The sequence below is a fragment of the Hetaerina americana genome, unplaced genomic scaffold (genome assembly GCF_022747635.1).
Source record: "Hetaerina americana unplaced genomic scaffold, ioHetAmer1.1.p SCAF_6, whole genome shotgun sequence".
NCBI lineage: Eukaryota > Metazoa > Arthropoda > Insecta > Odonata > Calopterygidae > Hetaerina > Hetaerina americana.
The window spans coordinates 65,532,353-65,552,442 of record NW_027287205.1 but is presented as its reverse complement, the minus strand read 5'-3'; the positions used below and the strand labels follow the sequence as shown (position 1 = coordinate 65,552,442).

Sequence of the window (20,090 nt, the reverse complement as noted above, 5' to 3'; positions counted from 1 at the left end):
GCAGTTTCTTTGGTATATGATGATAGCTTAGGTTCAGGCATACTCAGCAATGAAATAGAAAGGGCATTAAACTAGATGAAATCAAACAAGGCTAAGGGGTTAGACAACATTCTTGACCATCTACTAAAAGGTTAAGGAAAATGTAGGGAAAGTCTAAATGGACTGATTCATTGTAACTATGAAGAAGGAATCTGGCTGGAAGACTTAGTGAGATCAGTTTTAGTTCCTATTCTGAAAAGGTTAACACTTCATCATGTGGGGACTAGAGAACAATAAGTTTGATTTCACACAATGCTAAAGTGGTTCCCAGAATTATTAACAAAAGAATGAAGAGCAGGGCAAATCATTATTTAGGAGAGGGCAAAAACTAGAGTAGTTGGAACATGTTACGTGACTTGGAAGTGTATTGGAGCAAATGGTTAAAGTAGTGGGAGAAGAATGCACTAGGCAAAGAGGCTTTCACGAGGAGGAGGGCATTGACTGATACGTTGAGCAAGGATATTAAGAAAAGGCTCATCTAAACTTTCATATGGAGCGTAGTTATGTGCAATGAGCTAACATGGTCACAGATATTAGAATATTAGGCAAATGAGGATAGGGATGCATGATGGGAGGGAGGCAGAGAGGAAATACACAGAGCTGAAAAAGGGCTTGTTGTAGAGTATGATATTGGGTTCTGTTTTGTCAGGAGAAGCAAAATATTTTTTTTGATAGTTGTGTCCATTCAAAACCTATCTTAACCTGTAAATTACCTAAAAGTAATAATAAAATGTTTTGTGACAGTCTAATGTCCTCTTATGTGAATTTATTGAATTTCTGTGGCAGATTATATTCTAGCCTAAAGGGTACCTAAACGCCCCTAAGCCATTCACCTATCTGACAGACTCATGACAGCCAAAATTTCATTATAAATATCCGATATGAAATCAAAAGGGAAAAATAACAGCCTTCTTTCCATAGAAACTCCTTTTTTCCGATTGACAATGACGATATTGAAATTATTTTTTTTCGGCATTGGATTTCGTATTTTGAAATAATTATTGTTTGGTTTATATTTCAATTGTGAGTGCTTCAGTTTGTTACTTCTTTGGATATGCATTCCCTTCCAACATCGATCGAGTGTGAGGTCAACTCTGCATACAATGCAGAGATATCACCAATAACCGTGACTAACTCACAACTTTCGAGATATTAGGTACGCATTTCCTCTAAATTTCAACAGTTGCTATTTCGACCAGGGAAGAAGAGGAATTTCATTCAGATAGGGCACATCGACTTGATAAACTACCTCGCGTGACGCAATTATCGATTGCTTGCTTCACCGTGCCTCCACTTCGGTTTCCAGGAAACCGTGTAGTCTGTTGTGACCGTCACGTGGGGAAACACCGTTTTGACCATTTCGCGCCGATCGTGACAATGCGCGAACTTTTTGCCGTACCCTGCATGCAAAGGGATTTGGGTGGCCTACAAATAGGGGGATGCCATGGCGTCTGATCTAGTGGCCTACTGGGAAGTCCCGCTCAACGGAATTTTGCACAAAATCGAATTCGAGCACGGGACTGTGACAGGAAAGAGATATGTCCGCGTGGACGGAAAGGTGCGGTTGTGTTTTTTTGCCTTGTTCGTGAAAATATTCTCATGGGTGAAATGTCGAGCATTTCGGATCAGTCGCTTAAGTGTATAATCTGTGCAAGTTGGGTACCCTATGTTATCCTCATTGATGAATATATTTTCTCTGTCGGTCGACACACACCCCACGTTAACTCGCGCATCCAGGACTTGATCAAGAGGGAATGGATGTTTAAACTGGTCGGCTCGGAAACTTTTGTGATCGGCACAACCAAATTTGAAATACGAATCGATCCCGGCTCGGCCTTCACCTACAGCTACACACTCGAGGTGAACGGAATCGAATATGAGAAGTTCACCGAGAATCAATCAAAGGCCAACAGGACTTGGGTGCTGGAGTTGGACGACGAAATGTATCGCGTGGTCTTAGGTGAGTGCAGAGGTAATTGTGGTAATGAGCCACAAACATCAACTCTTTTGAGATATCATGGCAAGGAGGTGATTTTTTTTCCAAAGTAAAAGCGTTCGTGTCGGGAAAAAGTTTTGTACAAACCGTCGTGGGAGCATTACGTGATGAGGATTCGAAAATTTGCAATTTAAAAAAAAATAGATACATCGATTTTTACTATTGATATCGAAGTCCGCGGAGCAAAAAGACTCCGCGAAAAAAGAACTTGATGGCTTTTGGGTTCTTCCCGTGTATGCAATCTAGATGACAATTTCGCGCAGGATTTTCTTAGAATACAACCGTTTTTTTGGCATTTCATTCGGCATTTCAAGGTCTTACGACTTATGACCTGAAGATGCTGACTGGAAATGCGGCAAAACTGTAGTCTACCAAGGTGACCTGTGCGAGAACAAGCCGGAGATCATTAAATCATTTTCAAATCATCATGGAAGCCTTTGCAGTCATCGCCATCCGCAAAAAGAATCTGCAGGAATGACTGCAATGGATTAATCGATTGCATCCAAGAATTCTCACTAATCACTATGATAGCCAATGCCCTCCAAAGATAAATTAATAGCAATTTTGAAGTTCGTGATATGTAAATACTATCCAAATCTCCAGACGGTGGAAAAAATCGAAAAAGAATGAAAATTGACTTAACCCATCAAATTTATTGACCTACAGGAAACGTACCACGACCATGGTCGTACTTAAAGGAGGTTTTACGGTTTAAGACTTTGGTATGCCCAACTCTTGAGCGCGGTAAGAAGCGCCAAAATGGGATTTAAAAAATTATTAACACTCTCGCTACGACCCGATTTATTTTGCTACCGTACACAGGTAACACATAAGTATCATTCACGGCATGAAATCAGCTCGAGCTAATGAACAGGAACAGTGAGATCAAAAATAGCTCTTTACACAATTTTTATGGTGCAAAATTCGCTTTACCGACTATTTAAATAATATCCAATCTACAGCCTTAGTTGCTTAATTATGTTTCTCAAACAAGGCTCGACGGGATTTTAGTCTACCGAATAGAGATCGGATTCGGGTGGGCCTTTTAAAACTAACGCATCTCCGCATGGCTAAATTCTACATAACTGCTGACATTCCGCAGGGCGACGGCAACTTTTCTACTTTTGAATTCCACTTCTGTTCACCCATAAAATGTAAATCTTCATCATTTGCGTCCAACTGTGTTCAAATAAAATTTTCCATTCTAATCCATGTCCATGATTCCAAAATCTGTTATTTACACTCGTCTTCATACCTCAAAGAGAAGTTTCCGGGCCCGTAAAAGGCCTTAGCCAAATGTTCTAATTACAAGTTCCATCATATTTGCGACAGCTTCTTTCGATAAAGCAATTATTCTTCTACTGTCCCTAAAACTCTACCCATCTTTCTCCAAGTGCACCAACATACACTGATTGTACTACCTGCTATATTATTTCCTCCCATTCTAGTATCCACTTCTTATTTATTAAGAATTACTACGCTTTCTTGTACTCATAAATCGTAACATATCTACATCTCGTACATGTATTTTTCTAGCCTCCTACTTTCTCAGTCTAGCTCACTTGTCATTCTACCCCATCATTGAAGGCAGCGCACTGATCAACCCCATATTCATAATCACGTAATCACTGCTTTCGGCTCCAAATCTTTGGCTAGGTTTTTTAAGGATTTATTCAGCTTCAATGTATTCTGAATCAATACCCATTTCAAGACGAGAGCAATAGCCATCCCAATTCAAATCATTCTTTAGACGGACCCTTTTTTTTAAGTGCTATATTATCATTCACCCTGTCCTTCCTCCAATATTCTTTCATCTCACTTATTCATCCGCTGCGTTCATCTCCGAATGCGTTGCGTGCCACTAATTGCAAGCATTTCTGAGTATACCGGCCACCTAATATTTTCTCGGAATTTTTAGTAAAAGGTAGATGAAAAGAAAAATAAAACGCATGGACTCTCTTTAAGGATGCATAGCATATATGGCTGCCGCGCATTGGGCACAGGGTTTAGATAGCTTCCGCTCGAGCGAGAAGTGTTTTCAATCCTTAAAATGATTTCATGTAGTGCACAAGAATAGCGTGCGTCGTATTCACCACCTGGATGGTTTAAAACCAATCGAAATTTTCCATTTATTGAGGAAGAAATGTAGTAACGGTATAATGAATGTGAAAAAAGAGCACCCATGTGTGCATAAGTTCAAAGTAGGCCGAACGTCATACGATAACGAACACAAAAAGTCTTGGCCAAAGAACAGCCGGATTTTCCACCGGACAAAAGGAATCCCTAGGTAAGTGTTTTCGATGACCATGGTATCATGGCTTCGATGTTGTGAGAAATGTATATTTCTCGTCAATAATAAATTCTACGATGATTATATTTCTTAATGTGAAATAAAGGTAGGGTTCTTTGTGATTTTTATTCGGCAATATAACGAGGACAGACGTCAAGTGCAAGTCTTTTCGGATATCCACGTTTCTTATGTACCACTGGGCTCCTAAAAACCGTCGGATTATATTATTATCACAACTTTATACTCTGCGTGAATACGTCAGTGCGGCAAAAGCCACACGGGTACGACATGGCTGGGAACAGATTTTGTCATGGTTTAGGTAATCTACCGGTTAAGATAGACTCCGGATGGATACAACTATCAAATAAATATCTTGATTCTCCTGAAAAAACACAATCCAATATCCTACTCTACAACAAGCCCTTCTTCATGTTTGTGTATTTCCTTCCTCCCGTCCAACATGCCTATTCTATTCTGAGCGCTTCTCCATTTGACTAACATTTTCCCCTCAATTACAGTCTTCAACATTCCACTACCGATTAATACCATTTTGATCAATTCTTCCTGCCTCCTAATGATTTCTCCCAGCAATCCACTCCTCCACCACCAATCCTAGCACCTACTCAATTGTTTTCTTTTCACTTTTCCCTCTCCAAATCGCATTTCAGAAACTTCCAATTCACGCCAATCGTCCTGCTTCAATGACCATGTTTCCGTACCGTACATAACTATGCTCCATATCGAAGTTGAGGCGAGCCTTTTCTTAACATCCTTATTCAACGTACTAGTCATCAATTCCCTCCTCCTTGTGAAAGCCTCCTTGTCTAGTGCGATTCTTCTCCTTACGTTCCTACTACTTAAGACCGTTTTACACCAAAACACTTCCGAGATAGGTAAATTGAAGAGGCAAATATCTCACCTAAACAAGATAGTGATCAGCGAAAATATCATTATCCCAGAACAAACCGGATTCCGGGATAAAAACTCCACAACTTGCCATCCACATCACCTGGGGCGATGGTGGGTGGATTTAGCGCATTGGGCGCCGTTTCGGCATGGGCTCGCGCTTCCCCCAACCTTTCGGCATATGATTAATACTTGGAGCACCCTCAATAGTTTGCGGTGTGGGCTCCACTACAGTTAGTACATTTCGCTGGATCTGATTTTGGTTTATTTGCATGCTCTATGCCCGTGTGACCCCCGCATCGAATGCAACGCCCTATTACGCCGAATGTATGGCTGAGGGTCTTTGTGAGCCGAAAGAGGCCGGAGAAAAAAATGCATGGCGTTTCCACCACGATAACGCGCCGGCTCACACGGCGCTGATTGTGACAGAGTTTTTCGCCAGAACTGGAACTTCCGTGATCCCGCAGCCACCCTACTCTTCAGACGTAGCTCCATCACACTTTTTTTTGTTTCCAAAGTTAAAACCAACCTTGAAAAGGCGCCAATTCGACTCTAATGCGGACATTAAAACTAATTGTATGGCAGACCTGAAGAGGATCCCTTAGGGGGCTTACCAGGCAGGTTTCAAGAGCTGAAAGAAACGTTGGTAAAGGTGTGTCGTCAGCCAAGGCATGTACTTTGAGGGCGACAAGTTCGATTGAGCTGTATTGATCGAAAAAAACAAGTTATAACATCAGTCCTGTCTTTCTTTGATCACATCTTGTATATAGTTTTTTAGTGATGCATTGAGCTACAATGATTCTATATGTTATCCAGAATAGATTTAAACAAAATATAGATTTGGGAATTCAAATCTGCTAGTTTTCATTATATGCTGACTGGCTGTAGGGCCAGCTAACAACTGGATGTCCTGGGGCCTGATAATTGCCACCATGCTAAATGGTTAAAAATAACCGATGCTTGGCACAATAATTTTACTCAAGCATAACTTATTCCCCAAGATAGCCAGATGATGGAGGTATACCACATTATAAATAGTTGTCAATATGAGTAATTATGACAGTAAGTTATTAATTAAATTTGATGAAATATATCTTATGACTTCAAAAATAGGGTATACCTTAGGTTACTAATATTTTCTGTGAAAATATAACCATGAAAGGTTTGCATTAATACATTGGCATGTTTTCTTTCATAGAGAGTAAATTAATCAAGAATTGTTTACTTTAAAATGTACTTCATTATGCAAGAAGGTATATCTATTGTTGCTGTAGGTAAGAATGTCCTTCATTCATTTCCTTCTAAATAACTTACAATAACCTAATTTCAATTATGAGTTTGTATTGTAGTTTTGTAGAGATTTTGATTTAAAATTAAACAACCTGCATTAATGTGTTTGATTGTATATCTGTTTCAGAGAAGGACACCTTAGATGTCTGGGCCAATGGACAAAAACTGGAAACCCAGGTGAGTATATTATAATTTAGAACAATGTTGGTTAAGGGAAGTTTTGGATGGACATGGCTACACAATGGTTCAATGATAATTCCCTTGCTTCCTCGAACAAAACCCAACTTGACATTCAACAATACAATAAGCCCCCCACTTCAATTCAGCATACTTCTTTACTCCCTTCATTGTATCTAACATGCCTATTCTCTTCCTCCCACTACTTTGTTTTTTTAGTGGTCTCTCCTCTAGTGCAGTCTTCAACATCAATTTCCAATCCATCCATCTTCTCTACCTCCTTTCGATTCCTTCAAGCAATCCCCTTTCCTCTCCCACCATGCCCAGCACTGCCTCTTTTTTTTTGCTTTCTGTCCATTTCATGATATGGTATTTTGTCACATCTTGTTCCTTTAAAGCTCCCAAAATTTCATTATTTAAGAGGACACCTTGGTAGTGTAACTGGCTAAAGCACTCCGTGGGACATTGAAAGATCTGGGTTCAAATCTCAATCAAGGCAAATGATTTTTACAGACTGAAATTTTTAGATTATAATGCACACTTAGCATATGACTCCATTAAAATTTTCTGCTATGGCATCTCCCAAAGTTTCTTGGAATATGTTCTATTTTAATATTTATCTTAGAACTTTAGCCATTTTATTGCACCAATGCTTGGAAACTGCTACAGCAAAATTCCATTTTCTTAAACAGTGACCATTTGCGTCACGTACAGATCCATGGAATGGCTTGTGTAACTTGGGGATTGTCTGCACTTGTACCAGAATAATTTGAGTCCAACCAGTGGGGTCTTCCTCTAATTGGTTTACTTATAAAATTTGTGCTATATCTGTAATAATTAAAACACTAATTGCCTAACTTTTTTTGAAAGACAAGGGAACAGAATAGGCACAAATTTTGTGGCTCATGATAAACCACGTGGATACCAGTTCATTATTGTCTTTTCTGCTTAACTATGAGGCATGGGAACTTACAATTAAGCAGCTAGAAGTAGTTCGTACAATCTCAAATTTTTCAAGAGGGAGAAATAAGTGAGCAATTAGATCAGGGTAATGATTAAGAGAAAATTATACACAGCCTTATCAATAGGACACATGTGAGACAATGGCGCAGATGCCATGAGCCAGTTCCTCTCGAATCTGACCCCATCCATGATTCCCGAATGAATTGATGGGTTACAACATCATGTTATGGTGTTGGTTTGACATCTTGGTCTAATCAGTGTCTAGGATGACTACCATGTCTCATTTACCTTGACTTTTTATGTAGGCTTTAGGTGCAAAAATTTAAAGAAACAGTAACCTTCACAGCAAAACTTTTTCTCCACCTAAAACATTTTGCCGACAATTTCCTTTAGATTTCCACAGGATTTATTCATTGGGGAGTATTTTCGGATTCTCCAAGTTGATTTAGTCGAGAGAAAAGAAAAAACAACATACAGAAGGAAAAAATACCATGTAATAATCCAGTGTCATTATTTCCAGCCTTACACTTCACTTACTAAATAATCGTTTCTACAGTGATCAACCCCTATCACACACCTTGCTCTCTTTTAACTTACCATCTGTTCATCTTCCCTTCAGAGCAAGTCCCTTTATTCAAAGGTGCCTTCTGATATTCTCAGAAATGAGCACTGCTAACAAAAACATACGATTTGATGAGATACAAATTGACATTAACATTCATCCCTAACTAGTGCATTTGCCATCTTATATAATTTTTGGGAAAATTTATCTAAAAGAAATTTTAAATGAAGTACAATATAATTAGCCCCTAAACTTCTTATTTTAAGTTATTCAAATAACTGCAGGAGAGGCTACAGCAGTTTTTTTTTGCAGTCATCTGCTAATGTGCATCAAAATGCAGAAATTTCAAAGGGCAAAATACATTTGCCTTGACTGGGGCATGAACTTGGATCCCTCAATATCAGCCCAAGTAATTTACTCAATTAAGGATCACCTCGGTAGCTTGATTTGTTCAAGAACTCGCCCAGAATTCCAAGGATCCAGGTTCATAGTCCCAGCCGAAGCAAATCTTTTTCTCTGTGAAATGTCTACATTTGTGTTTCTTATACACAACACTTCTTTCCTGAAACTGAACAGGAAGAAATGCGAATTCTCATTGCACTTAATTTTATTGATTTTTTCTTCTCTTGTTTTTTTAAATTTACAATTATACCAATGTATTTGAATTCCATTCTGAGAAATATTATAACAACACAAAGTTAATGAAAGTTCAATGCAACAATTTCAGAGTGTAAAAATCATTCGCCTTGACTGGGATTCGAACCCAGATCCCTCAATATCCGGTCGAGTGCTTTAGCCACTTAAGCTACCGAGGCGTCCTCTTAAACTCTGAGGGAGGGATATTGAGGGATCTGGGTTCGAATCCCAGTCAAGGCGAATGATTTTTCCACCCTGAAATTGTTGCATTGAAATGCACATTAGCGGATGACTCCGTTAAAAGTTACTGTTGCGGCATCTCCCACAGTTTCTTTGGAATTAGTTAATGAAAGTTAATGATTAGACATTAATGTTATATTTCCCTTCCTTAAACTATTGTGATTCTATGCTTCCACATCTTAATTAAGTGTGAATTTCCATTTGGAATTTTCAGCACAGTATAGTACCAACACACCAGTTAGTAATGACAGGATTTGTTTCACATATAGAAAAATAACATTTTAAACCCATAGATTTTGAGCATGGATTTCAAACACAAAAATCTGGTGAGGAGTAACAGCAGAAATGTTCATACCTTCTTTCACTATTAACTCACATACCTTGACTATTTGCTCTTATATAGTGTTCAAACGGCTGTAGAATTGTTCATGATGAGTTAATACAACCCTTTTCTCTCTTGCGCCACTGTTTCAAAATTAACAGTAAATTATAAAGATAGTCAAGGGTATTCAATACTTCTCAAAAAGCTTAAGCATCTTAAGTATTAAGCATCTAAAAGATCAGCAATAAATCCATTCATATGATATTTTAATCTTTTGCCTATATTTTCACCATTATGATCCCATAACCAGTAAATCAAAGGGGGCAGCTACCTCATGGTTTTATTTCCTCACTGTAGTATGTTTAACGCGAATACATTCTGTACCTCCACTATAATTTTTCACCAACAGAAGATAACTTTTCTTGGAGTGATTTTTATATTCTCTTTTTACCCTACTAAGAACATCTTCGTAAGCACCACACTACCTCAAAAGGTTTGATGAAATAAAAAAATAGCAGTAGCAACTATAGGTTGGAAATCGGTAACTATTTAATGCCTTAAAAGATACACATTTCCATTATTTCTTTCCTTACAGGGAGAGTTTGTGGATGATGGATCAGAAATGCATTTTATACTTGGAAGAAATGCTGCTCATATAAAAGCTGTAAGCAGTGGTAAACGCAGAGAAGGCATCATTCACAGCCTTATAGTAAATGGTTGCCTGATTCCAGAATTCACAGAATAACATGATATTAGGCATTGAAAAGAATTACCAGGCATATCATCTTGTGCTTCAAATTTTAACATATCATATTCCTAAACTGTTGTTATGTAATTAAGTCAAACAAACTCAAGAGTTCAAGAATTTAAGGCTGAAATAAAGTTAAAACTTTTAGACTTTGCTTTAAAATTATTCTAAATTTAAGCACATAATCACTCAATCAAATATTTCCACGAGCCTTTATAGGAATCCTTTTTATTTTCAATTATCATGTTTTCTTGATCAATTGTTTCTTAAATAACACAACGCTTGAGGAAGTTATATGTAATAGATACATTTTTTAAGGTAGGTCAAACCCTGGTAAAGATTCATGAAAATGGCTAACTTCAGTGACTATATGTCCAATTCCTAGATTGAAAGTAAAAACAAATTTATTCATTTTCCTTGTGATGGGAATATCCCACCACAAGGAAATACAAAATTATACTTAAAAAACACCCAATGATATTATTCACAACAGTGATAATTTTTGTGTTAAATAAAAACTATGATTGAGGGCAAGCAGAAGAAATTTTAGGGAAGAAAAGTCTTTCTAAATCAGCATACCATAAAATTAATGAAAATACATAAATTAACGTAGATCATTGGTTGATCTGTATAGAAATGTCAAATGACCTACCTGGAGACCATAGGGCTGCAGCCAATCATGGTTACGGAAGCTGCTCTTCTTAGAATAATGTCTTTGGATTTACTTAAATATAGCTGCAAAAGACATGATTCCTTCTATGCTGTGGGTGGTTTGGTATTGCTCTTCAACCAGCTATTTTTTATCATGTTGATTATAAAATTAAATGAAACTCCAGACCAACAACCCAGTCTCCAATTCTTGGAATTCATCCGCTGAGTCAGAACTTTTAGACAATAAGTCCATGAAAATACAAGCGAAGGTAGAGAATGCATGGTAACCCTCTTTCAGCAGACTACTTATGACCAAAACACAATTGATATATTTTTCCTGTTTTATTCATGCATCCTCACTAAGTCAGGTGCATGCTGTTTGGCTAGCTGTTTATCCTTAGCTAGGGTAAGTAATATCTTTCTTTGAAAATCGATTTATAATTTCCAAAATATTAAATGAACATAATTAGCAGTTTTGTGAGATTCTTTTAACAACTGCTCATAAAAAATACCATTTAGCCAATGAAGATAAAGGTGTTTTCTGTGATTGAAAAAATTACAGTAATTACCAAATATATTTTTACAAAAAAAGAAAGAGATCACCCAAAACTAATGAACCACAATTATAATCATAAATTGTGAATATATAGTTTTATGCTATAGCACTGGAATCGACCACCAACTGAGAAAATCCAGTTACTTCAGAGATATATTCATGCCTTTGAAGAGAGGCAGAACCACGATTCCAAAATTGAAAATGTAAAAAGATGGGGAGAAAATATAATAAAATTATTGTTGAATTATGACTGCCACCATGCAGTACATACATAAAAAATATCATTTAAACCAAAACTCTGAGTGAAAATACCTACACTCTTCAAGTTTAAAGTCTTTATTTGAAACAATGTATTGGTGTGTTCAAAACAAACAAGTTATACTTGTTATGGGCAAACAATTATATGAATTTGATCTGCATAGCAAAAGCAATGCAAAAATAACAAAACTCAAGAGATCATTATTAATAAGCATACAGTTGGAGAAAAAAATACCCCATATTCATAGTCTAAAAATAATCAGCATTGTCGGCCATTAACTCATTCAAAAAAATTTCTTTTTTTAATTTTTCTCCATTTCTCATAACGACACATTTGCAGACTAGGATTTTTACGATTTAGGAAAATGATGAAGATCAAAATTAATTGATTACTTTGACTATCAAATGATCAGCTTATGCCCACAAAATGATTCATTAAATGCATAGCATGTGAGCAACAAAAATTATAAATATGGCTGACATAAATGATCATCCAAACAACTCTTTTACTTGACAATCAATCACAAAAGACCGAATTTGTGTATGATTTTTCTCGCTACAAATTGCTATCATTAAACTACAACTCTTCCTTGTTACCATTACTTGAGACCTTGTCAAATAATTATATAAAAAAGGCACTACCAAGATACTACATTAAAAGTCAGACTAAACAAATTTCCACAGTAACAACGCACTCAAGTACCAATAATTAACAATGGAAAAATTTCCCCAATAACTCTAGAAAAAAACATTGGCACAACATGATTTCAGCATAGTCTTTTGTAAATGGTGTTTTCACGACAGATACTAGCATTTTGAGTTTCATGAATATGATATACACAGTCTTAACAAGATGACAACTTTCAAGGCAATTGTGCTCTTTTCAAGGCTAGTAATATAAAGGCAGTTACAACACTGAAATAAAGGTATCATGTTATCACATAAATGCTGTGTTAGCTCTTTTTACTGAAACTTAATAATTTACTAGGACTCCATTAAGTTTATTTTCAACGGATAATTAGTTGCTAAACCATTATATACACATTACATTTACTTCCCAAGTACATTACTGCCTTAAAGTCAATATCTACATACCAATGGGAAAGGAGAAACATCTGAACTTGAAAACTATAATATCAGGTAAAATGTCTGAACAACATGGTGGTGTTTGTACAGAGGTAATTTTGATGTAAGCTCCTTAACAGTGGTTCTTAATTAAATAGTGTTATGATGCCCATTGCTTGATTTTTCCGAAAAAAACTGCCACCCTGTCAATAACAATTCTACTCATCTCTCCTCTCTCACATTGTTAGCATAATTTATTCATTTACATACTATGATGGTATAAAATCTATCTGCTGCTGTCTACATGCTGACCAGGTCATCAATGAGTGTTCTACTATTACCCCTGTGTATGTGCTGACTGATTATTAATCTAAAAGGCAGGAGTAGAATGAGTAGAATCATGGGTTTAATTTTAACATCAACAGGGAGTATCACATAGAAAATTACTGCAATTCCTCTTGAATTCTAAACCAATCAAATGACTGTTCCTTTGAATATACTATGACCATGCATTTATATTAATTTTTGAGACATAATAATACTTGATGTGACTACAGTGGGCAGTCAATCAGGAATCTGTAACTAGCAGAAGAATAATAAAGGAATTTTCTAATCATAGCTAGTTCATGTGAAATGGTGCAGCAAAATAATTATAACTTTACTCCTCATTACTAAGTAATAATTTGAACCTGGTTTGGCTGGTTATTTCATTAATTATAGGCTGAAATAATTACATTTTAGATTTAGACAAATTTAAAATAATGACAAGAAGATCAGCACTTATCCCTTTGCATAATTATATACCTATCTGATTAGACAGTAATGGTTGAAAGATAAAAAATTAAATGTAACAATCAGACAAAAATATGAATACCAAGTAGTATGAGATTTTAAAAGCTTTGTCATCGATACTACGACAATGCTTTGAATGCAACTCTGGTAGTTAAGTTTCCAGCAACAATTCAGATGATTTTTTGACATCATTTTAAATGGGCAAATAAAAAGAACATAAGGGCACGACCGTAATCAAATCTAAGTTTGGTTTAATAAATTAGGGTAGAAGTTACCTTATACTTAAGCCGTTCAGCATGTAAAACAGAAAATCAAGGCAGGGGTATATTTTGTTACCTAATTTGAGTTTCCAGTGAAGATCCAGTATCCAAAAAAATCATACCAGCTTATGTAAATCTGAGGGTCATAACCTTAGTTTTCATGCATGCCCTCCAATTGTTAAAACACTCAACCCGCTATTCTACACTGCCACTGAGTAACTAAATCACCACTGGCTGGAATTAAATGAATCAATTTGTCCCTCATAATTTTTTTTTCTCTATGAAAATAGTACTAAATATGAACCATAAGCCCTAATTAAATTGAATTCACTATTACCAAAAAAATTCTAGGAAACCACTTTCTGAAGTAAATATCTTTGAGACTGCACACTGGAGATCGTAAAACTGAATATAGAGGAAAACAGATCGGTTTCAAGTGTTTGGACTATTTCCACAATGGAAAATACGCTTTACTTTTGGGGTGCATGATGCCCTGATTACGAAACATAAGATTAGACGAAATGATGATGACATCCATCAAATCTGATGGGAAGGTGCTCCTTTTTTAAAGAGTAGTTTTTACTGTGACAATGATTCAAGAATTTTAAATATATTATTATTTTTTTTACAACAATGGAATTTGACTAAGTCATGGCTTCATTAGTGAACTGTATATGCCAATTAAAACAAGGTCAGTTACAAAATGAAAATAGGCATCATAAGCTCAAAATATATACCCAAAATGAAATTGATATGACTTTATTTCCCATTTTGCACTCTCCTTAACCCATCTCCATGGATAATTTATTATTTTTTTAAAACGAGCCACTACTGTCCCAAAAGAAAATATATAATAAAATTGAAATTTAACTTTCAAATATTTGAAAGAGCCAGGCCACAATTTCACCAACCAACATGGCATAAAAAGCCTTCTTAGAATATTACTGCACACTAAAAATTCCAAATGAGATGATAAAACCATTTCAATCACTAAAAAGATACTACTAAAATGGCAAATATGAAATGCTTTTTTGCAATTCAAATAGAAATTCATCAAGGTTCACCTTACCAAAATTTGCACAGTATAATTTTATAGCTACCTAAGCACCCAATTAAATATTGACACAAAACAAGCCAACAATCACAATACTGCAATAAATACTTTATACAATTGACTAACATGTTTAATTTCTTTGAATCACATATATATCCGTGGGTTAATAGTCTTTATATCACACCATGGTAAAAATAACTTAGTACACATTGGCTGTATGAATAAAGTCGGAATGAGTGATGCTTGAGCCTTCTTGTGGTTCACAGAGCCATAGGTGCAACTCAACAAGTGTTCAATTCAATAAATAGTTTCCACTTTTACCTAAGCAGGCCATGTGCATTTTACATCTATAATTCTCCCTTTTGCTCAACATATTACCAGCTACGTTCCTGTTCTTCATACCATGGTCTATAAGTATTCCACTGCATATATGGCCAATGCTATCTTTTTTTTGCCAACTCAGCGGCCAAGACAATGAGGCCAAAAGTTGAGATGAAGTATAAGCTGAAGGGTATAGAAGCAAGTAGTCGGTACCGCTCATCTGTAGATCAAAAGATTTTTTCATCAAAATAAACATAAGCACAATTTGAATAAATTTTGTTATCTTTCAAGATAATCAAGCATGATTCAAAATATTACCATCCAACCTATAAGTTTATTTAATATCACAGAAACATGCAGGTCTTCCTTTTCTGTTTGGATGCAAAGATTTATTTTGATTTCTTCAGTTTTGTAAGCAATTGTTTCTAGTGCAGATTCTGCTCAAACATACACAGGAAATTCAACCAATAAGTAAGCATTTATGCAAATTACTAAGCTTGCTAGGAAGCATACTGTATACATGCATTAATGATAAGAATGAAAATCGGCAAACATTACTATCAGAGAGGAAAGACAGCGTAAAAATTATAGCACACTAGATTTGATGTCGTAAATAGGTCAGAAATATTGTTAATTTTTCAGATAGTGATACATACGTTTACCCTAAGAAAATTAAAACAACATATAATTAGATTTAACATTTTATTTGAATTTTCCTTTTTTCATATTCCTCACAATGGGGAACAAGAAAACATTCCAATGTACAATAGACCATCACATCTTTCAATGTAATCAAAAGCTTATAAAAACACACACAAGAAATGTTACATCCCGAGGCTAATTTGTTAGAACTGAATTTAAACGACACTTTTTTAAGGGCTGAATACTTAATATCAGAACATAAATCAATCAATGGTCCCTGAACGAAAATTATTTGCCATTTAATTACATAACACAGTAAAAATAATTATGCATTGAAAATTTCATATTATGTTGAATATTGCAAGCACGAGAAATGTAAGTGGTAATGAGACTTATTAAGTTGGCAAGCAAATGGTAGTAGCATAAGCTTATTTAATTTTATTTTCACTGAAGTTCTTAACAGCTTTCTGACATGCCTTCATTAAACATTCACATGTGATGTGAGATTTAAAAACTGCAGCAAAGTGTCAAAATACCCTTTAGGCTGACTGGGCCAAAACAAGCTATCACCTCTCTCTTATAAGAGATCAACATGCACTACAAACATTCACACCAAGAATAATTTAACAGAGATTTGATAGAGCCAAAAAAAAAATTACATAATAATGAAATGCTTACACTTATGTTTACATAGTTCTTCAGGCACTGCCTTTCATGAAGATTTACAAATTAACCCAGACTGTATTTAACAATTAACTTAATTGAAACAAATTCTGAGCACACTTTTTAAGATGAAAAACATGTGTGCTCTTTTCACCTTGCCTTAGGGCCAAACTAAAAAATGGCCAATTGTTTTATTTTTGCATTCTTTTGAAAATTTAATTCTGATACCCTCTGCTGAATAGAATAGCAAAAGCCTTAAAACTATATGAGGACTGCCTTTTAATTAGGAGTACTACAAACTATTACAAACATATTTCACTATCCCTAGTTTTATATCCAATATAGGTTTCATTATTTTCAATCACTATTTAAGTAAGTGCAACTACTAAATGAAAAACTAAAAGTGGATTTTAATTATAGCCACACAGGCTAATTAAATACCAATTCATTCAAAGTGCAGGGATAGTAATAAAATGAAAGCAACTAAAGAGACATCACATTTATTTAAATATTTCAAACATTTAACATATACTACAAAACCACCAAGCCAAGGTAACCAGGAAACCATAATCCAAATACACTCAGCATGAGCATTACATCAAATACCACAATATGCACCCTAAGAAATAAATATCACCAAAACATTTCCATATTAAAACTAAGAGGTTTCTAATCTCCATTGAAATCACAAATAACAATATATGGTGAGACATCTACACATAAAAATCTTTATGTATCAAAATAAAATTTGATTTCTAACCTCATGTAACTACATTCACATGGCACAAGTTTTAAATGGATTCTCAATCTTCTGGTTAATGAGAATTTTGAGTTCAGCAGCAATTTATAATTTTAATAATAAAATGTATACGTAAAACAAGGGTCATATAGTAGCAAAGAATTTCCCAATCAACATAAAATACTTCCCAAACAGAGGTTTTATTGAATTTCTTGCAACCATTCTATCTCCAATAACTGCTTACACTACACACATGCTGGATCTTACTCAGCATTGAGGGAAACTAAATGATAAGTCACACACCATCTTGAAAAACTTCAATTTTAATACTAATTCATTACAAAATAGTTTTAAAAATGTAGACTAATAAATTACTAGGAACATATTAATTAAGATTTCTAAAATAAAAACACTATCATAAAATGAAAAATGCGGCAGCATAATGGTGAATTCATTTAAGATGAGGGGTTACAATATTATTTCAAAGGTCATACATGAAAAACAATGTATAATCCTAAATTTTCACAAGTCAAATTGATTCTTGTTGTTTGTATTCAGAAAAGAGGGGCATGCGAGGAATGCCATTTTAGTTGCACAAGACTAAATTCAATTTCCACCATTAGAGACAAAGAAAAGAGATTATGCAATTAGATTTCATGGCCTAATTACAATTACTAACTCATTTGGTAAAAATATAACCCATACATCTTTGATGAATGTAGTCAAGCATTTACAATTTTAATGGGGGGAATGCAATATTATGGGATTGTTCATGCAATAAAAGGTACAGCCACAAAATTGTTGGATAACACATCATGTTCTAGGAAAGAAATTGAAACCACAGAAATTGCTTACATCACATTGAAACGGGCCACATAAATCACAACTAATATCAGAGAGCTTTCAGGGTTCATAACAAAAATTTGGAAATCCAAGACCACAGGTAAATTCACCAAAACACTGAAATATCATATAATTCTCTGATAACATTGCTTCACATTAAGGAGTATTTATAAAAATAGCTCATTGACTGAATGGATTTCTTGTGAAAACCTTCAGAGCAAACAGGATATCAATTTGAGTACAAATGTTACAACTATAAATGATAGCCATTGGGTTATTATGAACATAGCTGCCAGTCTCATGGTACAATGGCATAGTATATACAGGTCAAAAATAAAAAAATAAATTTTAAATATTCTTTATCAAAAGAGAGTTCTTACATTTCTTAGTTTAGATGTCTTTTGAACTGCATTCATAACTTCACTCAAATATTTACAATTAACAGAACATTCCTATTTTCAGCTATGGAAATAAGGCTTATCACAGCTAGAGCTATTTATTCTTGAAGGTGCTTAAATATACTAATCATCCTAGGATTCGACATAAGTTAAGTACCACACCCATATAATACATGATCTACAGGCACAATTTCACTGTCTTTTGTTTTAAAAATTTACACCAACGACTTGACAAAAATTTGACTATTCAACGTGAAAAATCTATTTAACTTCCTGAAAACCTATAATGAATGATTAAGTGAATGAATTAGATTTACAACAATTTTCTTTGGATGGAAATACCCTTTAGTGGTTTCTGTCCGACTGGCCCAACCAGTCAGTATGCTAACATAAACAATAACCTAATAAATACCAATTTACAACATTTAAGCATAAAAACTTCACCAATTACAAGTCAATGAACTCCTTAATATGTAACTCATACTTTCCTCACAACCTTCCACAAATATTTGACACTATAAAAATTTAGGTACGATTGGCTAATGCTAAGGGAGTTGCTCTCCATAATCGTTGTACCCTGTTACAGAGTGCGGCAACATAACTTCCTCTTTAAAAGGGGTTTTGCTTTATAGCATAGGAAGTTATGTTCCCGCACCCAGTATGACAATACAAAATGTTTCAGACAAGCAAAGGATTCTTTTAACACACCATCTCATACAGAAGTTTATTGCTAAGCAAGCAAAGCACAAAACCAATTTGGGAGGTGAAAATAGAAATCAAGACATTTTCCATGGCATGAATGCAAACCTTAATAAAAGGTGGTAGCATTTGCCCACACAAAAACACAGACACTTCACTGACAATGAAATAGCAGACTATAATTTTCTACATCAGGCATACACACAACATTGCCCAAAATACTTTCCCGTGCATGTAACATTTAAGGGTCAAACAGCGGACATTTACTATTTTTACAGATTCTCCTTGCTCACTTTTTTGATTAGCAAAATAAAATATTCAGTCAACCTACCGTATAATTAACTGTAGTCAGCCAATTGTAAAATTCTCTGAAAACACACAACTTTTCCAAAATTTTCTTTTAATTGTGCAATTGAAATAACAAAAACCAAATGTTTTCCTTGCCACATCTATTTCCATACAAACCATATCATAGGGACATATCACAATAGAGTTACAATAAATATTTCAGGACATAGAACTATGATGTTACGAAATTAGAAGGTATCATGATGGAACAGTTCTTGAAGAATTTATTGAAATCTTTCTCTTGAAGATTAATCAACATGCTTTAATCTTCTTTGAAAAGAATGATACTGTTAGTTGATGCATAGTGCATGAGATATTTTCTGGTGTATTTTAGCCACCGATTTCTGTAAAGAATTGACACATCTTAAGTACAAAGGACCAACCAGTTCTCCCTCAGTGTTTCACGATAATAGTGAAAATTCCTTTATTTTCGTAGTGAGCCATTTGATCCTGAATGCACCAACAAATCCATGAAGTGATTAATTATAGATATAAAAATTAAGTATTACAACAATGTAAGATTTCAAGGGTAACAATACCATTGATGCATGAACTTGGATCATATTTTTTCACAGATTTAATTTTTTTTTTCACAATACATTTTGACACAAAACACAATCTTATATTTTTCC

General features: G+C 35.0%; 2 protein-coding genes across 5 annotated transcripts in view; one reads left to right on the top strand and one right to left on the bottom strand.

Moving 5' to 3' along the window:
* The first annotated feature begins 1,459 nt into the window (after positions 1 to 1,459).
* Positions 1,460 to 10,166, top strand: LOC139695209 (fas apoptotic inhibitory molecule 1). The gene is made up of 4 exons (XM_071593895.1): positions 1,460 to 1,597; positions 1,777 to 1,999; positions 6,649 to 6,698; positions 10,017 to 10,166. Exons 1-4 carry the CDS (start codon positions 1,484 to 1,486, stop codon positions 10,164 to 10,166), a joined length of 537 nt encoding a protein of 178 aa, XP_071449996.1. The 5' UTR covers positions 1,460 to 1,483.
* A 1,571-nt stretch (positions 10,167 to 11,737) lies between these two features.
* The window catches only part of LOC139695102 (glycerol kinase 3-like), a 43,889-nt gene continuing 35,536 nt past the window's right edge, over positions 11,738 to 20,090 (bottom strand). For all 4 annotated transcript variants that reach the window (XM_071593732.1, XM_071593731.1, XM_071593733.1 and 1 more), the window contains exon 12: positions 11,738 to 15,346. In XM_071593732.1, coding sequence (XP_071449833.1) covers positions 15,246 to 15,346 — 101 coding nt within the window. In that variant the 3' untranslated portion in view covers positions 11,738 to 15,245. The remainder of the gene's footprint in view (positions 15,347 to 20,090) is intronic.